Genomic DNA, 27882 nt, shown 5'->3' on the forward strand with positions numbered 1-27882 from the left:
TAATATAATTTTCAGTTCATGAAATAGCAGGGGTCAATGACTGACAAATTATAGCTGTTTAAAGATGCCAGGTGTACAGTGACAGAATCGTTAGCTTTTGTGCACTGTTAACAAATACAGCTATAGGACAATATCATTTTAATATAGGAACCATTGTGGCAACTAACAACCAAGAAAGGATATCAGTTACACAAGTAGCTCTTTATGATTAAACAGTTCTGGTGATATGAGAAATGTATCAAGAGATCATCAGGTTCTAGGCCAAAATATGTCATCTTTATGATTGAAATTGCGCAGCTGTTATTACGCACAGCTGTAGGACAATATTATCGTGACAACTGACCAAGTATGGATATTAGTTACCGTAAGTAACTCTTCATGATTAAATAGTTCATGATGAAATGAGCGATACTTCAAGAAATCATCAGGTTCTAGGCCATGGTATTTCATTTCTTTATGATTTGAAGGTCTGAAGGTCTCCTCTATACTTTTAATACAGACACATGAAAGCAATCAGCTGAGACATGCCATAGGTAACATAAGCCACTGACATACCCGCATGTCAAAACGACAAGGGCTACTGTTGCAGACCGATCTTCGTCCGGAGGGGGACCAACTTTGGGGTGCTCGTTATCGGGACAAGAGGGTAGGAATGCACCCTGGTAATATTAGAGGGAATCTCTAACTTACAAGCTGAAAGATGTCTTGTAAAATTAGCTAGCCATGGAACAATTTGTCAAAGAAATTTGGAAGAGGAACCATCTGCTTGGAATACATGACAAATGTATGATACAAACATGCAAATAATATTTGATGGACATTATATCTATAAATAAATGAATGACAGGACCTGTAAGTCTTTTTTTTTCTGGTGTTTAATATATACTTTCTTTTTATTTCTCAACTATTTTGTACTGATAACCACATGATACATGTAGTAATTATCTCAAGCAATGTAAAAACAATACAAATCTATTCCTTTAACTCATTGAGGATGAGTCCCAAGTATATTCGGGCAAGTGTCTATGGCAAATGCGTGTTGTAGCAAGATCAGCCCGTCTTCAACGGGTTAAAGAACAATGATGATTTGTTATATTATAATCACTTTAAATTCATCCCATTTTTAAAATCATTACAAATCATTTGCAAATATTTCACTTATGAAATAACATACTTGGAGATAAATGGGCACACAGAATATCTCTTTTGGACTTTGTCACAGTACTTTGCTCATCTAATCTAAAATGAATGACAATGAACTTTGTGCTTGAAGGCTGCAACTTAATTCATGCAACTAATACCATATACATTGCCTGATAAGATGCACCTATACCATCATGCAAATGGCCCAGAAGATGATGAATGATAAATGTCAGGGTAGTTTGTTAAAAACTGCACAATTTCTTCTGTTGTTAAAGCTGTGTAAACAAATCATGATCTGCCCGACAGACTTATCAGAGGTTGATATCATGTAAGCTTTTCTGCAAACAGGAAGTTATAGCATGGCACTCACTCACATAAAGAGTTTGTTTTTCTGCTTCAGTTCTGCCAATTAGACACTCTAGATAGACACTAGATTTTAGACATGCTAGATGGGTTTTCCCTGTCAGAATGTTGGGATCATCACCTTACATACCTTACACCTTGCATATGTTATTGGATGAACATGCTTTATAATGAAAAGGATAATGAAGTATGGCAAACTTAATTTTTTTTAAGTGAAAAGTACTGATGAAGTATTCACAATCACATCTCGTTTTTTTTTCTTCCAGACGAATCTCAGCAGACATTATCTTATATGAATTCATTCACTTTGTCAAATATACTCATGCTAAAAGTGAAAACTCCATGAAAGCATGTTATTAAAGGGGATGGCTAGTAACTGATCAGTGGGAATCAGTTGGAATGCAGGGGGATGATTGTTCCAATCCTTGTGGGATTCATTTAAGAGTACATTATATATCTATTGTTGTGTGAAAATTATTTGCACAAATTTATTTGGCGATCGTTAACGGGCCGTTAACGATCACCCCGTCACTGTACAGGCATGCGAACCTGGAAACATTAAACTGCACATTACTTGAAAATGAGACCATTCTGAAGCAAATAATTTTCACACAACAATAGATACATAATGTACTCTTAAATGAATCCCACAAGGATTGGAACAATCATCCCCAGCATTCCCACTGATTCCCACTGATCAGTTACTAGCCATCCCCTTTAAGGAGTATGATAATTTGTGCCTGTATTATCGCACAATTCTTATTTTCTTCCATCAAATTACTTTAAAGATTTTATAATTATACCTCTATTAGTCTTGAATTTATGCCAGGAAGAGAACTATAAAGCATCAGCCCAATATTTATTTATCAAGATAAATGGAAAGAAAACAACTGACTCCAACATTAGAAGTTTTTTTCCAAACTTTTGTAGAAGTTTCCCTGAAATGAAAACAAACAAATATGGTTAACATAACCAAGTAACTTATTGAGTATTGGCCTCAAAGTTATCTCGATATATAGCTATTTGCTGAATACCATAGAGAGATAAAGAGTAGGAATCTTAGATTTTAACAACTGTGAATTATGAATTCTGGTTGATGTAGACATAATATCTTGACACAAAGACTTGGTCAAAATAAATGACAATACATCATCACCAAACACACCTTTAATCTTATCCCCTTGTTTATCCCAATCCTACACTCCTGATCAATTCCTTCACACCCGTCCTAATCACCTGAGAATGATTGGATAGTGTCCATTACAAGTGTCGGCTGAAGGTCAAGACACTACCCTGGTATGTTGTAATGCACCTAGCCAGTGTATCTAGGGAAGTGTCTGTATCGGTCACTAGACCATTCCTTACACATGGGATGATATCATTGTGCCTTTGTCCCACAGTGTCTTACACCATACTAATACAATCTAAATGTACTGTAAAACCAGATTTTTTGCATGCATGAAACTTTTGAGAATATCTCAAGGAGCCAAGATTCGAGAAAGTGTTTGCTTACACAATGCGATGAATGCCAAGGAGATTTGTGAAAGTTTTATTCTGTGAAAAAGGCCGTCAGCTCCAATACGTGAAAGTTTCATGCTGCGAATATTTCTGGTGTTACAGTACTAAAGCTTTTCGACTTCTTTCTATGTACTAAATTTTGTGGTGTTTTGTTTTCATGAATTTCATTCATTGGCCGAAATTTGTGAAATAAATATCTCTCATGATAAACACTGTCCAATGTTATACAATGTGTTGTTCAGTCACTGATTTTCTTCTGAAAAGGAATCATACCTATTTCTCTATCAGTCATTGCCGTTCTCAATCACAAATTGTAAAATTGTCTAACAAGTCCCAATTTGTGGGTAATTTGTGAAAAAAATAACAACTCCAAAATATATGACATACATAGTGTGTGTCTGAACAGAAGTCTTCTCTTGTAGCCAGCGTCAGGGCATATGTTACCGCTAGTGTCAATCTCAATACACATGCACAAATATATAAGTGAATGAATAAAAAGATAATGTACAAACATACATATATTAAATATTTTTTGTAACTTCACGAATCAAGTGCAATTTGCCAATTTAAGAAACAAAAGATATCAACTCTGATCCCAACATTAATGCCCAAAGTGTGCGCGCGCATGCATATGTACATGTACTGTTATGTGGTACACAGTACATGAACAAGGTGTATAATACCGTTCTTCGCATGATGGAAAGATTTAACCCATCTTGAAATTGTTGAGAAGTCCATATTTGCAAAAAATCATTTACAGCATTTACAGTATACTATGCATACCAGTAGTGTTATATACACAAAACCAATTTCATTCATTTGAAATGACGGTCGCTTGTTCTCCTTGACAAGAGAATCCAAGTTTATGCAAAACTTCATGGTGGGACCTCTTTGTACCCAGTTTCCACAATACAATTAAGTCATAAACCTATGTATCTCTCAACAATGTAAAGTGCTTATCTGGTTTATTGTAAATGAAACGCCAAACTGCCTAGAGACTCAATTTATATAATTGGTGGAGAAAAATTATCTCATGTCATCAAAGTGTCAACTTGACCCTGCTGGAAAAAGGGAACTGTCTCCATGGCTATCAAAACGTAAATAGCATTTGGCGACACACTGCAAATTTGAAAATATTTCGTTGCATAGCTGCACAGTAAACTCCATTCAACCAAGATGGTCTGTGTAATAAATCTTAGTGATAAATATAATAGAATAATCTGGGATGTGCCATGAATCAACCTTATAAAGAATGACTATATTTCAGAAACAAATCAGTTAAACCAATTATATCCCCTGGTGAACTAAAGCTTGAGTATCTCTGGCTCATATATATTTGACTTGTCATACATTATTTCTGATTTTACTCAAAGGCCAACAGCAATTTCAGTTTTAAAGCAATGTCCGAATGGAGACTTGTCAGACAATGGTTAAAGTTTGTCCATGTAAGATAATACCGTAAAGCAAGATATTTTTGCAGCATGGAATTTTCACGAGTTTGAGCTGATGGCCTTTTTTTTTTGGCATAAAATTTTTGCAAATTGCCACTGGCATTCAATGCACATAATGCAGACAAGAACTTTTCTGTACATTTTAATTTCACAAATCTTGGCTCTCGAAATTTGTAAAATTAAAATGCACAGGAACATTTCTGGCGTATCAAGATAACCAGTATTCAACTTTGCCTTAAATTGTCTGTTTTTCATCATGAAGTGGAGATATTCCTTATATGGTCAAACCTGCCTTTGTGGCCACCTGCCACATACAGCCACTAAAAATAATTCCCCTGGAGGAAAAAGCCATAGTGGCCAACTGTCCATAATGGCCACTTTTTTGTCTCCATTGGGTGGCTGCTGTAGACAGGTTTGACTGTAGCAATTTTTCCCATTCATTGTGTTGAGCTATTACTAGCTAATAGAATTTGAAAGGTTTGATTTTTTGTATCAGACTGTTGCATCATGATAGTCACTCATTTATTTTGACAATTAAATGTTATCTATTTCAAATCTCATTTGGGGGTTGGTCAAATAATCTATTTCTCTTTTTTAAAGATCTGTTACCACTTCACCATTTTAAAGGCACTAGCCCTTCAGTTGAAGTACGAACTTCTACCAAATATTTCAGCATGAGGCGACATCTATACCAGCAGAAGATGGCTCAATTTCAGCTCAAAGTATTAGCACTCAACTGGGAGAAATGAAGATATTCCTCAAAATAGCCTCTTCCTTTCTTGATCAAATAAAACATTTGAAAGTCACTTTTCAATGAGGGGTTTAATTAACAAAGTTAAACCTCACTGTGATTACGGATGATCTGCTGGGAGAATTTCTGCCTCATTAGACATCAGCATTTTAAGCTATGCTATTAAACCCCCTGTTCAGACGCAAGCCAGTTTATATGTACAGAAACGACGTATAAAGAATTATTGTATAGCCGACAGACTGTTCAGATGCTAATTTCGACCATTCTGGAAAACGTCGTATAGATGTGCAGTTTCTCCTTGCACATGCTGTTACGGTCATGAGTGACAGGTGTAGGGTCACTTTTCATGCGCGCTCCCATCGTTTCGCTATACATTGTTTCATTATACGTTGTTTCATTAGTCAACATTCAGATGTATGAATTCATTGTATAGCTATACCGTTTTGGTATAGCTATAAGATTTAAGTATAAATTTTTTTTGCATCTGAACACCCTGAAAGTCCCTGTGCTTTTCCAGACCGCCCATGATGTTTATGGCAAATGAGATCTGCTCTCTTTTCGACACCGCATGCATGCAGTGGATATTACCAAAAGGGTCAGCAAGCGTCGTCGTCGCAGAGTCTCCCTGCTAGATCTGACTGGTAACGACAGGCAAGGCTTCCTGACAAGTCCTCAAGGACCACACCCGATCCACCATCGCCACCTTGCCTGTCAGCAGCCAACTAAGTTTGCCCAGACCACCAGAAATATCATGACAACAACACTGCTCAGGTATTTGCCTCCTCAAGATACTGTTGTACTTAAAAACACATCAATGCTTTTGGGAAAATTAACCCACAGCCAATGGTAATCCAGCGTTTCCCTGGAACAGTCCATGGGAGATTTAAAATCTTGTAGGGGACAGGTTAAAGGAGAGTGAAACTCAAATATATATGTGACTTGAGTGAATCCAGAAATATTAGTAGACTACATCAGTGAAGTTTGAGGGTATTCTGACAATCCCATTAAAAAGTTATGCATTTTTAACGTTTCAGTGTGGCCACTGCTGGATAAGGCGGCTTCAGCAATTTGTGATGTAACAGTATGACAACAATAAGATGAAAATATAAAGAGAATTCTGTCAAATTTATTCTATATGAAAAGTACACATTCCTTACACTCGCTATTGGCATATGCTAAGGGTAATATCATTCCCCCTGCCTTCTGAAAGAGGTAAGCCAAGTGCTCTTTCATCATGCTAGAAAATGAAGGTATGCTGAACTCTTTTTACATTTTCTTTATATTGTTGTTGTATCGTCTTCTACAAAGATTTCTGCTTTCACTCACTCTACACATATATATTTAGGTTCTCTTTCCCTTTAAATCATCTTTGAGAGTTGAGACCCCCTCCCTTATCGTTACTCCTCCCCGTGAGACGCTTGGAAGAAGCAAGGGGCAGCTAGCTTCTAATGGAGAGTGATGGAATCTCCACCACAGCTTGATTCTTGGGGGGATCCCCTGTGGTACCTGGGAGTATCCTGGGACCCTGGGAAGACTGATCAGGGTTCAAGACTCTGGCATGCTGTAGGATGCCAGATAGATTGGATATGGTAGCAAAACTCAGGGGACTGCCACCAAAACGTAAACAAATTCACCAACCGAGAAAGCATGTTGCACAAACAGTATCAGAGGATGGGATGTGAACTTCAGCAGATTGTGATTGTGGTTACATTTTCAACTTGATTTTGGCACTTATATCATAACTTCATCATTCTCTTTTTTTTTAAGCCCATGCTGAAAGAATGACTCATTTTCTGAGAATGATAATCATCAGATTGACAAGAATAAATCTGGAACTCGTCAAATGCTTTCAGCTTAAAAGGCAACCCCTAAAACTTTACCAGACTGAAACTTCAGCAGAGAAAGAGTTAACCCAAATGTGTGACTTAGGCCAGAGCAAAGAATTTGGAGTAGATTTTTGGAGAGAATTTCCCATGGGTATCTTCTTATCTACCAGACCTCTGGCCCAGTGTATTGATAGTGCACATAAGTATTTCATTTCAGCCACTTAGGCAACGATTAACACCAAAGACACAGTACCTTTGTACACCTGCACAACTGAGGTCCCCATTTTGCTATTATTTGATCTGAAAACTGGCAACCTCAGTGGCGAAGTGAGTGAAAACCAATACCACTGCTTCGAAGGCTGAATTGTTCCAGTACAGAGCTGGCTTCCGGCATAAACAACACAGAGGCAGTTCGAACAAGGGTACAATCCAGGTGATACCAGGGTAACGCATTAAGAGGTACTCTCAACATCTCAGAAATATTTCAACATCTTACTTCTTAAGAAGGAAAATAAATCTCTGTTTGCGAAATGCATTTTTTACATCTGACTCTGTGTGTGCGACGACATTTCAGGGGTAGTTTGCAAGAATCAAGATGTCATGCGGGCGGGTCACCCGTTCGAATGCGCGCTCCACGAGAAACCGGAGAACTCTTCTCTGTGGCAACAGCCGCATTCCCAGGCGAACTTGGTGTTGGTTTTTGCAGCCCGACACTCAATAATCCACAATGCAAACCGACAAATGAATAAAAGCGCCGAGCAAGCCCCCGAGGTCCATAATCCACCCAAAAATCTCTTTGAGTTCTGACCCCCTGAAGGAAAGCCCCTCCTTAATAAACGGCAATTACCCAATTACGGTTGAGCCTATTGCAAGAGGAGCTCTAGGAGAAAGACACGAGACTGGGATTTGGTCCTGCCTTGGTCCCAACCCCTCCCCCCTCCCCTTCCCCTCCCCTTCACCCTCCTCCCTTTGTCTGGTATCATCAGAGAGAGTGGAGAGTGTGAAGATGGTCGTCTCAAGACCACTCGGGACCACTCTCTCAGGTATCATTATCCCCTCATTATTCCAATAACAGTCCATTAAGGTGTTGTTTTTTTCCAGCTACCGCCCCTTTGTTGCCCGATTCTTTGGTCAACAAGGATCAAAGCCGGGAGAAGCGGTCCAGCGGCTGGAGCGCACAGAAGTCCTTTTGTGGTGGAGGAGTTCCTGCCAGATATTTACTGTTTCATTCATAAATGGGGGCTTAGCCCTATAAGTGACTGGGTATGTCTCTAGAATTGTCCTGGCTACCACATACGCCTGGATACCACCTTTTTCAAAACCATGTTTACACTTTCAGACATAATGCACATGTAACCTGAACGTTTCTTGTGTTACTGGTTTATTTAACCTTTTGAACACGGCCTCTTTGTATAGCTAGGGAGGTGGGACTAATGGCTCTTTAAGAGTTTGTTGTTGGCATCAATCATAGCAACATTCAGACGAACCAATTAAAATTCATTTTCAGAACACAACGTCATTACAAAGTCAAATTTCAATTCTTTCATTTAGAATGTAGATCATACCAAATATGGCATTGCACAAGATTACTGAATAACACAAAAACTCTGGACTCATGAGAATTTTGCTGGGTTACCAAAATATTAGAAATCCGCAGACTGTAGACTTCTAGCTGTGGGAAGAGAGAGAAATTTGAATAATGTATACGTTGAATATTTTCCGAGGTTTTTATTTTCGTGAATTTCACGAGTCAGGTACTATTTACCAACTTAAAAACGTGAAAATATCAACCCTGATCCCGACATAACGTGCATACATTTCTCCGTTCAGTACTGTACTGTACTCCACAACTGTGAATTTAACCACTTGTAAAATTATCATAAGTCCCAATTCACGAAAAATTAGACACGCTAAATATAACATTAATGCCGTACCGGTATACAGTAATAACAGTATTACAGGGTGCACATGTGGAGGATAGCCCACTTCACACTGTTGCAGTTTAGGTACGTTTGCCACTACTCTCCCTTTCTCTAAACTACAATGCAGGGGAGATACCAAACATGGCTCCATAACCCAAAGGCACTTATCCCCTGGCTTATTGGGGTAGAATATCAAGAGAAATGCTCGTATGGAGGTTGCAACAGAGCAAACTTTCATCTTCCACAGAGAAGAAAAAGAAGTGTCGAACACAATGACTGAAAAGGAGGAAGAGAAAGAGCATAAAACAAGAAGAAAGCATTTCAAACAGTTGAATTTCCTCCAATTACAAAAGCCACTTATCTTCTATTATCGCCAAATTTCCTCGGGCCATCGAACGCTACCGTTGAAAGGACTTCGCATTGAGAAGTTTCATTTGATACACAGCAGATGTGGTTGCCAAAAAAAGACTACCAGAGTGACACTAAACACAGTGTTACTCTCCTTTTCAACCATTCCTTACTTGTTTTTCTATTCTTTACTGCCTCGCTTTTTTTCATACCACCGCTTGCCCATTATTCGATGAAAAATTTGTGACCCTACCTTTGAAGTCTCTAGATGGGGGTGCTTTGAAATACAGATTCGGGGATTTAAGAAGTTTATTCAAGTTTATCAAAACACAAATCAAGTGACAGAGGAATGGTGATCGAGGGAGGGAGAGCATGTGATTTTTCCATCGATACGTCAAGAAAGGGAGAAAGGTGGGAGACGAAAAGGCAAGGTATGGAGCAAGAACCACTGAAATAACAAAAATTGATAGTTCTTATACAGGCAAACAAGTGTCTAACATCCTACTTCTTCTTTTGTACAATGCTGTATCAATCATTCTAGCTGAACAAGCTGAACAAACTCAAATGCTTCTCTAAGGGATATTATCGTTGTTGCTGTTCTAAGGTATAATGCTTCTCTATTTCACCAAAACACTTCATTAAAATCACTTCATTCTTGTAAGACAGGTCTCATCATTGTTATCAAATAACAACCATGTTGGGTGACAAATCTTTGTTCATGCTGGACCCTTTCTCTGGAACAAGCTTCCTTTCCCTATCTCGTCAGTTGATTCTTTTATGACAGCACTGAAAACACACATATCTAATTTAGCATACATGACGAATTAATAACTTCATTTTTATTTTTCTCTTTCTTTCTTTCTTTCTTTCTTTCCTTTATCTCTTTACTGTCTATGCTGTGTCAAGAATTCCTTGTGCCCTTTGAGCACTCAGCCAGAATGGCAAGGAGCTTTTCAAATACCCTGTATCATTATTGTTATTAAAGAGAGAGTGATTTCTGAAGAACTTTTGACTGTACTTCAGTTGATGTAACATACCTCACTACAAGCATTCTTGAAAACCTGTGATGTTAAAAAAAAATCCTGTCGTTTAATTATTTTGTACTACACACTTGGGTTTTGTTTTTGTTTTTTTGCACAAATGGCGACTTAATTTTATTCTCATCAGACTGTAAAGTCCTTCATCGATTCTTAAACATATTTTTTTTTTCAGGCAAGCCATCAAAAATGAGTTGCCATTTCCAGCAAGGAGTCCAGGGGCATTATACACTCTCTTATCTGTTCTCAGCAGGAACCCAGCTAGAACAACCCCTGGCACAAATTAAGTTGGTGGTTGAAATCACAGTCCCACAGTCCCACACACTTAAAATGGCCGAGTCATAATTCTCTGATTGACGGCCGCAAAGCAAATCAGGATGACTGGACGGTGACTGACAACATTTTTATGGGTAATTCCACAGCTTTTGAAACAGCGATTGCAGACATGAGATAATATGAGATGCAGATACAGTGAAATCAATGATTGTATAGTGTTTATTTTTAACCCTACTTCTGTTATAAATGGCATCTCCCTCCAGTACCAATTCATTTTAAGACTGCAGGTTTTCACCTATTCAGCATTATCATGTTTGTGAGCATAAGTATTAATGTGTACATAATTTGTATGTTGCATGTATTGTGTGCTATTTTGTATAGCATGTGTCACAAACTCCTTGATTTCTGTACATGTTTAAAGAAGCATTCAGCTGTCTGCTACAAGTTCCAGTAATAATAATTAATAATAACAAAGGACATTTATATTTCACAGCTATAATAAAATACTCTAATGCGCATCACAAAGTACAGTACTACTGTATGTGGTTCTTATTATGTTCAAGTACCCTAGATGTTCATCATTGTGCAACTGTATGGAGTATATCACTGTAAAAATGGACATTTTCACTGTGCGTAAAAGTTTCAATTTTCACTGTGTGGAAATTTGCAGGCATTTCGCGCGACCAGAAACTAATGCCAAAATAAAAACTATTTGACATTTTTGCTTGTTATCGTGGAATTAAGATCACAGGAATTCCTCTTTCCCAGGCGAGTGTGAAAAATTATTCGCACCGAAATATCCACTTTACATTTTTCCTCTTGCTTATACAAAAGGTGACAGGAGGGACATAACTATTATATCCAGGCAATAGCATCAATCATTTTCATACACAGGGCAACATATTTGACTGAGTCAATACCTATTGCTGTAACTTTCAGCTACAGAAAAGTAATTGCTAGAAATGGAATAAAGCAGAGAAACTTTCACAATTTTGTTTCAATTTCTTTTTGAATGCAACTTCTGAAACTCCTTACTTTTCTTCAAAACAGACAGGAGAGAGATAAAAAAGAAGAAAAACATTTTTTTTCCTTCTTCACTTTTTGATATTCAAAACACATGTCACAGAGGATAGATTTTACTTGACCTCTCTCTTACATTTGAGGATTAAATTTACGAATCTTATCGATCAATTTATCAATTAAATATGAAATAGAGTGTATATCAATTGGAAGAGAGATTAAAAGGGTGTAGAATATTATGTCTGTGAGAAAAAGAAAACTGTTTTATCTCTAGTTATCACATCTGGAATAATATATGAATTGTTCTGGATATAAAAACAACATTTTTTGGTGAGGCAGACAAGCGATGCGATGTTCTGTCAACATGTCGCATCTCTCTCTCGCCCGATTCACAGCTCAATCCCCGGCAAGATTTGAAGGGGTTTTATGACTTCCTGTTGCCACGGTAGCTGCGACGGTAATGTTCGACGACAGAGACCACATGTCTACGCAGCCGACTGCTGACAGAAGGGTACAGAGCGCTGTGGGAACTCGTTACATTCCCCCTCAGTCAGTCAGTCTTACTCGTGTCTCGTCAGCCTCGTTCTTTTTCTTCTTTTGCCCTCTTGGCTTCTGCCTTCTAAAACTGTGCCACGGCAGAAAACTCTGGTAAAGAGCCCCGTCACGGATCTCTCTCTCCTTGTTCTGCTATAAATATTGTGAATATTGAATTGCAGATCATTTTTTTTCTCCACATGCGATTCTCATTGATGAGGCTACACTGGCTACATGAGACAGTTATCATAATATCATCATTATCATTATCGTTTTTATTACCATTACCATTGTTGTTGTTATCATTATTTTCATTTTCATTATCATCATTATTGTAATTATTATGATTATCATTTTTATCATCATTATTATTATTATCATCACAATCATCATCATCATCATTACTATTATCATGATTATGATTATGATTATTATTGTTTGTATCATCATTACTTATCTTTTTCTCATAAATTTCATATATTAATATCTTTCTGTTGCCACAGTTGGGAAATACTAGAATGCCTCAACGAATACAACATTTTGATGAGATCTGAAAAACTCAGGCTTGTGCGTGTATGATATGAATCCTTCATGATACAAATTTTAAGCTCCCCTTTATCTTAATACATACTCTCAATTAAGAGTTTGGCAAAGTTTGTATATCACCACAGTGGATTCTCATCTCTGGAACTGGAGGAAAAATTTACAGAAGACCTGCAGTGGTGTGTAATCATCAAATTCCTTAACCCTACCACTACCACATTCCAACTTTACGACAAATATTCACTATTAAAAATGTCCAAATGTAGATGTTTGTTCGTATCAGGGAATGGAGCTGTTAAAACACATTGATCACACTTAATTCCTACAGTAATAACTGCAGAATTAGACAAATTTGTCACACAAGGTCACCACTTCCCACAAACTTTGTCAGTAATCCCAAGGAAAAACTCTGTCTTAACAACACTCTTATATTCATTTTTTCGTTGATAGAGAACAAGATATTATGCAGGAATCTCTTATTTCCTGTCACATGCATACAGTTAGAAATGTCAAGTGAATGATTAAAAGAAGTGTCAGAAAAAACACATCATCTAAATGGCACAGATATTTCAAGGGAAACGAGAATCACAGATTAATTTTCAGACCAGGATAAATCAGGACATTTCTCCCTCACATTAATCATGAGAAATCTGCCTCTATTATAAACATAGTACCCGCAGGAAAATGGAATGGTGTTCTTGGTAAATTAAATATTTTTTTTCCTATCTTCCACACTACATAAACAGTGCTTATATTAAGTCTCTTTCATTATGTATGAAAAGTGTAGAATGACATACTGCCAACATTATTTTTTGAGAGTTTAAATATGAATGATATATCAAATAATTATGATAAAGCCGAACTTCATCACATCTGGTAAACTTTGATGTTTGAAATATTGAAACTTCTGTCCCACAGAAACCACTGAACTATGAATATCAGACAAACTCCCACCAATCAAACTGTTGCTCAACAAGCAATATTCATTAGGATGATCATCCTTTAACCCTTTCTATGCCAGGGACTTTGGACAGTGTGTACAGGCCTATGGGGTTTTCTGTGTCAATCAGCATTCAAAGCACACTGAGGGTTAAAGGGATTGTATAGTTTTGGTTGAGACCTAATTTCAGGCTTCTAACATTTTTTGGTGAGATAATGAGAAACCTGTTATGAAATATGAAAGGGCATGTAATTCCATGAGGAATTCAACGTTTATTTGATGAAAATTGGTTTTGAAATGGACGAGATATCCAAAACAGAGCGATTCTATAAGAAGTGTGGGACCCACACTTTATTACGATCGCTTTGTTTTACTTTGTTTTTGGATGTTTCAGTCATTCCAAACCCGATTTTCATCAAATAAACTTTGAATTCCTCTTAAAATGGTATGCTCTGTACTATTTCATAAGTGTTTTCTTGGTATCTCGCAAAAATTTAAAAGCCCAATTCTCATCTCCACCAATACTGTACTATCCCTTTAAGTATGGCGGTGCTACAATTCAAACTTGGCACTACTGCATAACCTGAATTTCAAACACCTGTACCCAATCACATCTGATATCTCCCTTTTTTTTCACACTGATTTGATGTTCAAACTTGAGTACCGTTAGAATAACTACAAGAGGAACTAAAGGTGACTTCATGAACAAACAGAAGGTGGGGATATTTTGGGCGACCAGGTGTAGCTTTTCAGGTTGCAGCCTGACAAAATGTCTCATGGCATGAATATCTGTACTTGGCTTAAATTCAAAATAAGCCGTTTGGGTGATATGTGTTCGGTAATAAAACTGTTATCCTGCCCACAATTTTCACTGACAGATCTTGAGAATGACTTCTCAATAATGTGAAATCGCTGATGTCATAACATAAAAAAGGCAATTTTCATATCTTAATCACATAACTATCATGATATTGGCCTACTATGAGCACAATCGAATGCCATCAAGTTGTCCATGATAGGACATTGTCTCTAAATGAATAAGAGGATTTCTGTGGAAGGCCTTTACATACAAACACCACCTGTTGGATGTGTGGGGTGACTCAAATTTTCTGAATGCACATGTAGCTCAGGGTAGCTTGCCAGGCCCATTAATTTCTCGGTAACGGCAGGAAAGTAATTCAAGGAGATAAATTCACTGCGTAATGAGAAGACAAAGCAAAGGGGGACAGTATGTAAATGAAGAGAGGGTACTCTTCGGTAGACAGCATAAAAGTGACAGTAACTGGGAGGGGCTGAAAGGAAAGTTTATTGGTGGGGAAAGAAAAGAGCAAATGGACAGTGACCCAGTGACTGGGGGAAGAAAGGGGAGTGGGTAGCTGGTGTGAAACATTTATAGGGCTTCTGGAAATATGCCGGAGATCTTGGTAACAGGTAGAATAGGAGGAAAACGGTATCTAAAGCAAACACTGACCCTCTGAAGGGGGAGAAGAATAACAAGATTTGTGGGATTTACAGAGGCATGCCCAACTTGAAGCCACTTGGCATCCAGGAGCGGAAATAGGGTAAAGACTGCAAAAGATTGATGCACAACCCATGAAAATGAGGGCAGATAGAAAGATACTAGGCCACAGATAGGTTTTGAAAATAGGAATGTGTCATGGTTCATACTTTGTCCATTTCTTTATAGTTCCATTTCACCATTCCAAGATCAATCAGATTTTAGAGTCCTTCTTGATTTTTACCCCTAATATTTTGTAGATATTCATGAAATTTCATACTTCAGTGTTGTAAAGACTGTAAGCTCAAACCAGAGAAATGAAACTTGCCTTAGTAAACATGCATTTAAGTTCATGATGCCATGCTAGAAAGAAATAATATAAGTCCCAGAAACAGTACAAGCTTGATAGGTTAACCAACTCTTAACTTAAAACCAGTGTGATGTAACAGTGTGGGACTTTGGGCCCATTTTGAAACATTCTTATTCCTTGCTCTTCAATGGTATCTAATCTTTTTTAAACTACTAATATGCCATTACTTATTTTACCTTTGGATAATTTGACAGATTTCTTGTCAGTGATAAATCTCTGTTTCTGCCTGTTGGGAATGTAGTACTTTTATTATATATATAATTTGTTAATTTTTGTATAAACATCATGTCTACTGGTGGTATAAAACTGACCAATGGGGCTGGGTTGGGGTATAAAGGGCATCAGAAGGAGGTATTTTATGGGACATCCTCTTACAGGGATAATCCCACCCAATACTAATCTTTATCCCCAAAGCTCCATGTACACTCCTCCACTGCTTATGGAAAGACAAGATAATAGAAGTCTTGGATGACAATACACATCCTTCAAGGAGGAGAGGAGTGTATTGCAGAACAAACCCTCCTCATTATTAGAATGTGAGACTTAGCAGGCTGTGTGGCTCTAATCCGACAGGTCATCAGATCTGTTCGTCTTTTTGTGCTTCTTTTCACCTGCCTCTTATCTCACCTCATTTCACTGTTTCATCTTCAAGCATCTATTCTGCCCTACTTTGGCAAAAGGAAGCAAGTGACAAAAGTGACATTTCTCGTATAAGAGCAAAATGTGTCTGTCATTTACACTGATGTCAATGGACTATCATGATGTCTTATCTAACATATCTCTTAGTAGGATGAGTGTTTCTGCATGAAATTTGGCCTGGAAGAAGAGCTCATTATGTGAATTATGAAAACATCAATAACTCAAATTCGGATGGTATGTCACTTGCTTCCTTTTGCCACAGTAGGGCAGAATTGCTTTCTTCCCTGTCAGTTACACTCTACCATGTGTTTGCTAATCATCTCCCAAAATTTCATCTGAATGTGTGCTGCAGCTACAATCGCAATAGTGGATCATGTTTTAAGAAGTCATTTGCATAGATGCAGTTTGTGGTATAAAGGGTTAAGAAGTTGTGTATTTTGAAGGATTTCATCTTCCCTTGAGCATTCAAGGAAGTAAAAAAGATTAAAGGATATTCTTCTGTAATTAGGTTGAAATTTATTTTTGACTTCATAAATTACTACGATATTTTGGATTTGATTATTGATTCTATGTTGTAGATACGTCCGTCATACAAATATGTAAATCGATTTTAAGTCTCGAATTTTACCCCAAATTTTACCCCGAGGCCTCGATCCATGTCAAGCTGCTGCTTATGATCGCGGTCTCCTGCTTTTCTGTTATCATAATAACTAAAAAATGTTTAATTTTAAAAATCAATTTATTCAAATCCCCCTCTGTTATATTTTTTTGTGAAATTCGTTTATTGGAACGACATGATATACTCTGAATGAATAATCAATAATTATTTACATAATCTACAACTGTTGATTCAACGATTCGCTTCTGAACATTTTTTGTGAATGATATCATGCTACACATCTTATACATCGAATACTGTCATGTTCATAGTGTGTGTGTATATATAAGTACTTTGAATTAATTTGTAAGACAGTATGCTGGCTTATGCGTCGTGTAATGTTAATTTCTAAATATGTGTGATTTGGAAAAAGGCAGAAATAAAATAAAATAAAATAAAATAAAATAAAATGCGTTGGGTGGAGATATTAGACAGTATATAAACCCTAATTGCTGAGTTGATGATGATGATGACGACAATGATGATGATGATGATGATGATGATGATGATGATGATGATAATTCACAGCATTTGTATGGCACCATATACCTTTTTTTAAGCATTCAAAGGCACATACTCCTCCAAGAGAGTTACTAATTGAATGCCTGGTGAAAAATGTGAGTCTAGATCAAGGCTTTGAAGTGTCCCAAATTGTCAATTTCATGGAGAAATTATGGAAGAGAATTCAATTGATGCAGCCCATCAAATTCGATGGAAAGAAATAATAGTTTTAATATTTAGTGTCATCCTTCGGGGGAAACATAAATTTGACATTAGCAACAGTGCATCTCAGTCACGACATGTGGTTGCCCACCAGGGAGGGGCGGGGTATGCAGCTCAACTCCTGGCTAAGTTGGTGTCATGTGTGCCAATATGGATTAGTGCTAAACACACCATTACTGTGAACTGTTTGGGGATATAAAGATTAGAGGGATAACCCGTGGGATGCACATAATAGTGTCAAATGAGGTAACTGTCAAGTGTCAAGCTATCAGTGATCATTGACTATGGGCAGGTCTTGGATCAATCAGCAATTAGGCTCAATGTTCTGGGGGTGAGGGGATTAAGTCTCCCCATGCTATGGGAGATCAGCGCTGTGGAGTATCTATGACATTTTGGAGTTGGTGGGTCTAGGAAGGTTAACTGAGAAGGGTAGGGTCCATTTACCCTAATCAGCTAGAGTGAAGGAGACTGACGTAAAGGAAGCTATGAATGTCTTCTGATGTATGTGACATGTCATTGTTGTCTGGTGCAGATGACAGCTGCTCATATCCTCCTATCGGCTCAATTCCCTCATTATTCTCCGCAAACCACTCTTTCCTTTAACACCATACAACAATATGCCACAGATAGTCATCCTTCCTACTGCTTGGAAGTCATCTGAAAGAGAATTATCCAAACACTTATTAATCACCAACCCCATTGAGGATTACTGAATACTTCTCACCTAAACTCTGGACCGCAGGCAGTACTGCAGGTCATTCACCTGACTCAATATTTCTGAATGCCAGAGGTAAAGGCCGTCAGCTCCTATTCGCAAAAGTTTCATGCCATGAGCATTTCTAGTTTTACAGTATCTGTAGCAGCTACACTTTGCAATTAATTTCTTAGTAGTTTGAACACAAGCAAAACTGTTCAACAAAAACATCAACAGCCAAACATATACACAGAAACAAAACAAAACAAAACAAAACTGAGAAGAATCAGAAACACTTTGGGCTTGTTCAAATTCATGAAAGTCCCCCGTCCAGGTTGATGTTGTTGGGTTTTTTTTTGGAAAATGATTGACAAATTCTCGCTATCGCCAATGACGTAAAAAGTACCCGGATGTTGATTTAAGCGTCATTTACGGTGCATTATGGGATAGTCCGGTAGCAAAGTCACTTCCGTTCGTATGCGCGTGATACGTGACTAATGCTATTTACACACACAACCGACTGTATTCTACGTGTACTTCCGGTTTTCTCGACTTGAATTACAGCTTTAATATGATTTGAAATTTCTCCATTCTTAAGAAATTGCTGTTAATACGACTATTGGTTGTTGCTGCGAAGCTGCCATGTGTTGTTCGCACGACAATAAATGAAAAAAATCTGCAGAAATAGGACCCTTACTGGCATGCGAGACGTGACGTGGCCGCGTGGGTGAAGTTTGCGGGTGACTCCACAGCGCAGTACGTGCACGCGCGAATTACTAGTAGTGGTATATAGTAGCACTAGGTAGTAGCGGCCTAGTGCCTACGTACATTGTACGTACTTACTTGGAAGAAATTGCTTCGGAGACAGGATAAGTTCGAGATCACTGTTCGTTCCCGATTGTGTTCGTGACATTTCGACAGAGAACAAATAAAAGAAAAGATGGGCATATTCCATGACGATATACTGTATATCCAGGTGGGTGAATATTTTCCAGCATATTTTCAGCGTATGCAGAGATGACTGATCTGTGATGTGCTCATCGATCGCATGATCAAGCAGTACGCCGTACCGGTATGTGTTATGTAATTAGCTTATGCGCTGCGTGCAGTGTGGTGCATGTTGACCGAAAGATCGGTCTGTATCTGTCCGTCGGGGAATGTTCCGCGGAGACTGCGTCTGGCTTCACCGATCCCCTCCGTCTACGGAGGACAGCGTTAATGGCAAAATATTAAAGAGTCCTCCGGACAGACGGATCTTTCTGTCTATCTGTCTATGGTGAATGCTAATGCAAGGCCGGCCGCCGGCGGGGACTACACTGTACGAGTATGACAGGCCTGGCCACTCGCTGGCTCGTAGCTCGGGCGGTCCATACAGCGGCCTATTGGCCTACTGTACTAGTATCCGTGGTCGGCGCTGCGCTATAGGTAAGGTACACGTACGCGCACGCTAGCGCTGTGCAAATTATGCCCCGCGCCGGAAATGCCCTTGCTACCAAGTGCACTAAATCTTGACGAAAAAGCCACATCCGGGTACTTTTTACGTCATTGGCGATAGCGAGAATTGCCCTACATCGACGTAAATAAGCAATGAATTGATCGATGTTTTAGTAGTAGCAGCCATGATAAAAAATCACGGGCGTACGTACTCCAGCAGGATTCGAACCTACGACCTCCTGATCACCGGCCAGGCATCATCTCCACTAGACCACTGAGCTTCCGCCCGACAGCAAGTACTGGTTCTAATGGTTCTAATACTTTGGGCTTGTACCTAGACATGACACTGCCCACATTTGATACCAGCCACACCAAGCAGTGTTTATCCTCTCATTAACCCGTATCCATGGCAGGTGGGATACCACCCTTAGAAGCCTTCATCTTTATACATAAAAGGATACCACCTTAATGCCTCCCTATAGAAGACCCAGAACTGGAGTCCTCTACCCTTCCACTTTATCTCTTACTCCCTTCCTTTCTGTCTTTTCCTTAGCATGCTTACTAAGGGTGTGTTTATGCTCAATTTGCGAAGGCAGAATCAGCGTTTTGAAACGCTGATTCAAAACGCCGTTCATGGGAGCACTGTTTATGCTCATTTTCTTCGAGCCTTGGAAAGAGCGTTTGCGATTGCTTCACTGACCTCAGCAGAGGCAGGTAAAATTGGGGCGCACGCTGCGATTGGTGGCCTGGCCTGGGAGAGCAGCTGGGAAAGTTTATGGGAAAATTGCACAGGCCAGGGTAGCTGGCTGGCCGGGCGCGCGCTTTTTCACGTGAACCGGAAAGCCGTTTAGATGACGTCACTCTAAACGCGTTTATGCTTCCCCGTTAAACATGATTAGTCAGAAACGCCGATCGTAAACGCACCTTTTTGTGCATTTTGAATCAGCGTTTCTATCGAAGTGAGCATGAACGCAACAGCGTTTTGCACTAATCACGTTTCAAAACGCTGATTCTGGCCCGAAAAGGGGAAGCATAAACACGGCCTTATATTCACGTATATCATTACCCCTTATTTGTTTCTATTTCTTCGAGTAGCTTTTTTGGAAGAAATTTTTTTTTCATTTTAAATTTCATTCTTGTTTTTGTATCAACAGAACATAACATACACTTTACTCTTTCTTCTTCTTTTCTTGTAGCAAAGGAATACTAGTAATATAGGTAGATGATACATTGTGAGATGTACAGGGTATATACAAAATGGCAAAACAAAACTGCAAGAAATTACAATACTGAAAAATTGTAATAAATCATCATGATGAACATTATGTCACATATAAAGAATGTACGGACCTATTCTCTCACTCTTTCTATCTAAGTACAGTATCTGCTTCTTTCTCTCTCTTTCTCTGGGTAAGTTTGCTGCCAATACTCTTGCTCGGTACTTTTTCCTGTTTCCCTTTGGGCCAGCCTGTATCCCACTTGTCTCGCTTTCAAAATGGAAAAAAAAAAGGGGGAAAAAAACTTGCTAAAAATGAAAGAAAAGGATCATACTGTTGTAGAAAGTATCATTGTAGTACTAAGAGAAAGATATAGCTAGGAATGACATCAATGCATGCAACAAGACATAAAATATCTCTCCAGTACGTGATGTTGATCTCTTTCTAATATAACAGTAAGCTATTTATTTCTACAGTACTACATGCAATTATACAAGAATAAGAAAATCTTTATATCAAGGCCATGGACATCGTATTGCTTGTAAATGCCACGACCTGAGTCAGTATGGGTACAGGCAGTCACGTAGGACAATAGTGTTGAATGAACTAAGACCACTAGCACCAGACGGCCAAGGGACAACTCTGGGATAACTCCCCCAGTGGGCTGGCTGGCAGGCTGACAGCCAACCTGTTGGCTAGCTCACCAGTGCCAGCGGGCTAGACAGTTAAAGGAAACCACATATCACAATACACAATGTACTACCAAAGATTCAATATTTCACCTACTCTACATAACATACAGTAGACTCCCATTATGTCACCGTCAGTTTTCTCTTGTTATATCAAAATTTCATTATAACCAAACAAATAAATAAAAATAAATATAGTGGATAATCTTGCGGCCTGCATTCTTACTTCATTGTACCCGGAATTTTGTTATAACCATGTTCGTTATAACAGGAGTGCACTGTATACCACTGGTTTTCATCCACAGGCATGGACCACGGTTGATATCAATTTTTGCCATTCACCTACAATCAATGTCAATGTAAATTCATTCTCTAATAAAGAGATAGATATCAGGATTTCAAATCTGCATAGACTCCATGTTCGGATGCACATTCATCAAAGACCACTCACTGCGATATATCATGCTATAATCTATGGACTTCGAATGATAATTGGTAAGCTCGAGCAATCTTTAGCATTTGACTAAAGTTGATAAAGCCATTGTAAATAAGTTTACATATCCCCAACGATCCCAAAAAGTGATCCTCCACTGTTGACCTTCTGTTTTAACCCATTGAGGACGAGCTGATTTGCTAGTACACGCACTTCAAGAAGACACCTGCCTGAGTATACTTGGGACTACCAGTAGCTTCTATGGCTCAAGTTTGACAGAGTGACTGAAAAGTATGCTATAAAAAACAACGACCTGATGAGTGAGTGACATTTACTCAATATAAATGCAAGAAGGACGGTGTTATAGGTGGAGTCCAGAGAATATACTGTCGCTGGGGCGACAGGACCTCATACATGTATCTACAAAATGTCAAATGTTCAGGAGAGCAAAAAAAACAAAACATGGCAGCCAAAATGCCACATGGGATAACCTTTCCTTTGACATGCTGTGGTGGCTTCATTTTTTAGGTAAGACAGCTAGGATTTGGACAAGACATTACTTGACTGATTATCTGACTACTAATCGAAAAAAAGTCATTTTCACCAAAATTTGAGATGCAAGGTCTTGTCACCCCAGCGACAAGATGTATGCCACAATTGATGATTCCACACTAATTTTCTGGGTCATCATCTTGTCGTACACATCAAGCAAATTTATCAGAGCTATTCCTTGATTGTGACATATTATTATTAACTTCAACAGGACACACTAATTACACAAAGAATAAAATAAAAAGGGAAATATTTTATCTGAAAAGAGACTTTGAGAGAAAAAAAAAACATAAAAAAGGTTACTTGTATTTCTGTCAAAATGCCTGTTTATAAATCTATCTTTCTGCTAGTTTTCATGCCCTTATGAGAAGTAAAATGCACAAAGTTACATTGAAATACCTGATGAACCGAAGGATATTTCAAATCTCTAGAACTAGAAATTTGAAGCAAAATGAGACTCCTCCCATCCTGTTATAAATCTTGCAGAAATGAATGTAAAATTGTGAAAACATGATTTTCTGATTTCAGACCCTTTTCATGCAGTCTCAGCTCAAAATAAAGACTATTAATGCTACAATGCAAAAAGAGCCGTCCAATTACTCTACGTTGGAGGAAATAGACATATCTTGGCCACAAAATGTCAGCTATTAGGACACTTTTGAGGCAGCTAATAGTTCTGAGCTAATCTCTTTTCACGAGCCGCCTGCTTGCCGCAGAACTCTGTCACTGCGGGCCAGCAGGCCAGCGGTCTGCCGAGTCTACCGCTGCCACCGCCGCGATCCCTCGAAGAATAGAAATGGATTTAGGTCGCAAATCTGAAAACACGCCTGTGAGGAGGTTCCCTCCCAACAATAGCTCCTCCGATGAAAAGAGAAAAAAAAATCAGCAAATGGTCTATTTTCGCTCTGCATAATTGGATGGAAATTGCCTCCAGATAGGTATTCTGATTCACCCTAGCAAAAAAAAAGCAGGGGAAAATTCTTCTTTACCGGGGAGAAAGCATGTTCATTGCCACTCATGTTTGAGTTCTAAAGCAATGGCCAGAAACCTCTCTAGGGTTGGCATGTCTAAATCACATGAAATGAGCTTTGTAAATTGCAACAATGAATGCTCAAAACATTCCTTTGTAAGTGTCGAAAGAAGAAAAAACACACCAGTCTGATAGTGCTGCTCTGACACACACACATTCCAAGAAATAACAATGTTTGCAAAATAAAACATGAAAGGCCCAAGCTGACCAGTGTGTCCTTCAGGAGTCACAAAGTGAATGTACAGAAAGGAATGTTCATTGATCATGTAAACAAACACAAGCAAAGAATACTCTTTAAACTCTTAAAAGTTATTGACACTCTTTTCTCATCCATTTTGCCTTATCATGCAGAGGCCTGAAGCATCAATGAATGAGAAAACACGGCTGAAGTTTCAGCAGTAATTGCTCTCTTGTGCAATGGTAGCCTCGTGATTTCTATTTACTCAAAGTAAATCCAATGTTTCATCAATGCATGGGTTTCTGGCAGCTCATTTTCCTTCATCTCTTAATATTTCTATAAAGATAAAGCGATGGAACAAATCTAGTTTGACATTTATAAATGGTTGTGCATTAGTATTCACTGTTGGCCTCCAAGTTAACGAGTATACTCGGGCAGGTGTCTATGGGAAATACAGCAAAATTAACCCGTCCTCAATGGGGAAAATGACAGTGACATCTTAGTACAGGTACTTCTGAAACACACATGCACAGATAGATAATGAAAATATAGTAGAAAATGAATTGGTGAGTCCTACATAGACAGGAGGAGACAGACATACACAAAAGAAAATAAAGGAGAAGAGTTAAGAGGAAGAAATGGATTTTCTAAAAAACAAAACAAAACAAAACAAAAATCTGGTTGTTTGTTTGTTTCATTTTTCCACCTGAGAAGATGGCTGGATAGCCCATATTCAGCTACACTGAGCTGGTCTTCCATGGGATCCAGTTGGATTTGAGGTGGGACCACTTCACTAGGTAATGCACCCTGCTCTTTGCACTGAATGAATGAAGCAGGATCTTTTACGTGCATGGTACTATCATTACTGGTAACAAAATAATGTTAATCTTACAAATGCCATGAAAGAGAAATGGGCGAAATTGATTCACAATTAACATCCGTTCTAATGAATGTGTTAAGTAAAAAAAAAAAAATCAACCTACATTGAATCAAACTCTTTGTACATGATTCAAAAGTCATTCTTTTCTTTTCTTTTTTTCCCTTTTTTTACTGAGAGTCATGTCCAAGACTACCCAATGTCACACCATGTCACAAATCATGACTGAATATATCAAATTGACCTCTCTTTTTAATCGTTGCATTTTAATTTGTACATACCACTTTAGAGGTAATATCAGTTACTGTCTATGTTAAAGGGATGGTACAGTATTGGTGGAGATGAGAATTGGGCTTTTAACTTTTTGCGAGATACCAAGAAAATACTTATGAAACAGCACAGAACATACCATTTTAAGAAGAATTCAAAGTTTATTTGATAAAAATTGTGTTTGGAATGACTGAAACATCCAAAAACAAAGTAAAATAAAGCGACTGCAATAAAAGGTGGTTCCCACACTTTATTAGAATCGCTCTGTTTTGGATATCTCAGCCATTTCAAAACAAATTTTCATCAAATAAACATTGAATTCCTCATGGAAATACATGCTCTTTCATATTTCATAAGAGGTTTCTCATTATCTCACCAAAAAATATTAGAAACCTGAAATTAGGTCTCAACCAAAACTACATGATCCCTTTAATTTCTGCAACTCACATTTTAATGCATCCCCTAAACAACTGCAGGCTGTGGTAACAAGGACCCGGTTTAAAGAGTTCACTAACAGATGTACATTCGCCCCTTCCTAGATTGTATTTGTCAGACCTTCTTGAATGCGTCTGTGGTACGTGGATCTTGATTCACCCCTTCCCCCTTTGCTGTAATTGATTCTTCTGCAGTACAGTCCAGCTGGGGTAAAAAAAGGGCACCTATTATACTAGCCAATTGGAGGAAGATGCCACACAAAGCGGCTTCTGATTATCTCTGTCCTTTTTAACTCGCCGTTTTAGGCTGAATGTGCTTTCTTTTCCACAAATAGGGAGAAAACGTTTACCGATAAACCCATTTGGAATTTTCTTGACATAGCCAATTACATCATTAAAACTCCTCACGCAAAGAATGGAATGAATAATGACAGGAAATGGTCTGTAATTATCTAGTTTACCCGTTTGAAAATGGGGCAAGGTCTAGCTAGCCACACTTTGTTCAGGTGCTTAAAACAGATGCCTTCCGTAAAGCATAATACAGTGAATGAAAAATTTCACATTTTCCATTCAAATATTCTATATCACTGAAGACAATGCCATCACTCGACATAAATCATGATTTGTAAGTTCTAGAGACAATCATTGATAATGTGAATGACTTATCACTTTGAGTACCTGACCTAGTAAGCTGATTTGCTGGTGTGTTGAATTGGAAGCATGAAAATTTTAACAGGAACATTACATTGTTCCTTTCTAAATATTATGAGAAGACAATACCTCTTGTATCATTGGTTGAAAACAGGAGGGAGTCGGCTCGACTGTAGTCAGTATTTGGAAGCACTTTGATGTGCAATGTGATCTATTAATTTATTTTGATCCATTCATTTACAAACTTTACCTGGGCATTTATCTACTATACCTACTTATCTATGTACCTATTCATCATGTTGTTATTGTTGTTGTTTTAAATACCACACTTCATGACCAGGCTGATGGCTGCTCCAAAGTGGACCTCTCTTCTAACGGTGCTGATATACTTTTCTGAAACTCCAAATTACTTCCATCAAAAAAAATGTCTGTACTCTCCACCCATCACATCTCTATTTCCATCTTTGTCTATCTATCTATCTATCTATCTATCTGTCTATTTCTATCTCTCACTCTTTTCGAATCACAGTTTTTTTCCTGATGACTTAGTGCACCACAGAGCTCCCTCATACTGTCAAGCTCACATCATCACCTGTCAGAAGATTCTGATTTAGTCGATCACGTTACTCTCACCTGCAGACACACACACCATCCTACTGAAATATGTCATCTACTCACCCTGCTCAGCATGCGTTGTGGTCCAGGTTGTGACAAGACTAATGGTGACAATGAAGGCTGTGAATCGAAATGCTGAAAATGTCCTCATCTCCATGATTAATTCTTGTATCATTTATGAAATGTAATCCACTGGTAGACAAAATCTCACGGAGCCGCGGATCTCCGATTTCCAAAATATCTGTCGGCGACTCAAAGAACCAACTCTGGATTGTTTTCCAAACGCTCTTCGTAGTGATGACACCAGTAGGGTTGTTCCCGTGTTCCACTTGTTTCAAGTCTCGAATCTAATGTGCAAAGACATCGGCTCTACTAATGTGATGGAGATGAACACACATCCATGTAGTGTGTCACGCAGATCCAAATCTGCACTATCATGGACTCTTTAAAGATCTCCAGTTTCTACCCGCATCACATTTTCCTATGTCTTCAAATTTTTGCGGTGAACCACATGGAAAGAGCAGCTTATCAAAACTAATTGAAACAACCGCTAATCCAACCACGCACTATCTATGGTCCAGCAGTGTCCTTGCAGAAAAGGTTTACCACTACAAAACAAACTTTAGCACCTGGTTAAGTGCATGTAATTTCTTTCTTTTTCCTCCTTTCCAATGACTCCTATCAAGTGAGATATCAGCGTGAAAGCACCAATCAGGTAGTCCGGAAATCCAGCTTCCAAGTATCTTTTCCTCACCACTGCCTCGTATAAATATCTTTTTATATCGCTCCTCTGATAGAAAGTATCCTCAAGATCCAAGACATGCGTGACAGCACCACAATCTGCTCTCTTCAGGCTTGCTTGCTGAGGGGGAAAAAGTGCAACGCTTCTGGACCGACACAACTCCCGAGATTGAATCCTAATAATGAAGTCACACAGAACCAACTTCGCACTCTCCATGCATGTCCTGCACACTTCGCTTCTTGCTCACTCAACCAGGACACTGCTATCCCCCCTGCATTCCCCTGGCCTACTGATTGACAGTTCACTACTGGCCAATCAGAGAGGAGCACCCATCCTGGCTCCGCCTACCCCTTCCTTATTTGGCTAGTGGAGTGATTGACTAGTTTTGTAGGGGTTATGAACTTGCTGGCATGTGAGGATCTTCACAATGAATGGGTGTGCTTTGTGGACTAATATTTGCCAAAAGGATTTTTCCAAAACTTATTGCAGTATCATAAAAATGGGAG

The 27882-nt window shown here is 38.5% G+C and overlaps 1 protein-coding gene across 2 annotated transcripts in view; it reads right to left on the reverse strand.

The window, feature by feature from the left end:
* Nucleotides 1–27550, reverse strand: part of LOC139737377 (uncharacterized) — a 98739-nt gene extending 71189 nt beyond the window's left edge. For both annotated transcript variants that reach the window (XM_071648054.1, XM_071648053.1), the window contains exon 1: nt 26698–27550. In XM_071648054.1, the coding sequence (XP_071504155.1) occupies nt 26698–26809 (112 nt within the window). In that variant the 5' untranslated portion in view covers nt 26810–27550. The remainder of the gene's footprint in view (nt 1–26697) is intronic.
* Between the last annotated feature and the right edge of the window lie 332 nt (nt 27551–27882).

The sequence above is a fragment of the Diadema antillarum genome, unplaced genomic scaffold (genome assembly GCF_040938485.1).
Source record: "Diadema antillarum isolate AM-2024a unplaced genomic scaffold, OU_Dant_1.0 seq00000691_RagTag, whole genome shotgun sequence".
Lineage (NCBI taxonomy): Eukaryota > Metazoa > Echinodermata > Echinoidea > Diadematoida > Diadematidae > Diadema > Diadema antillarum.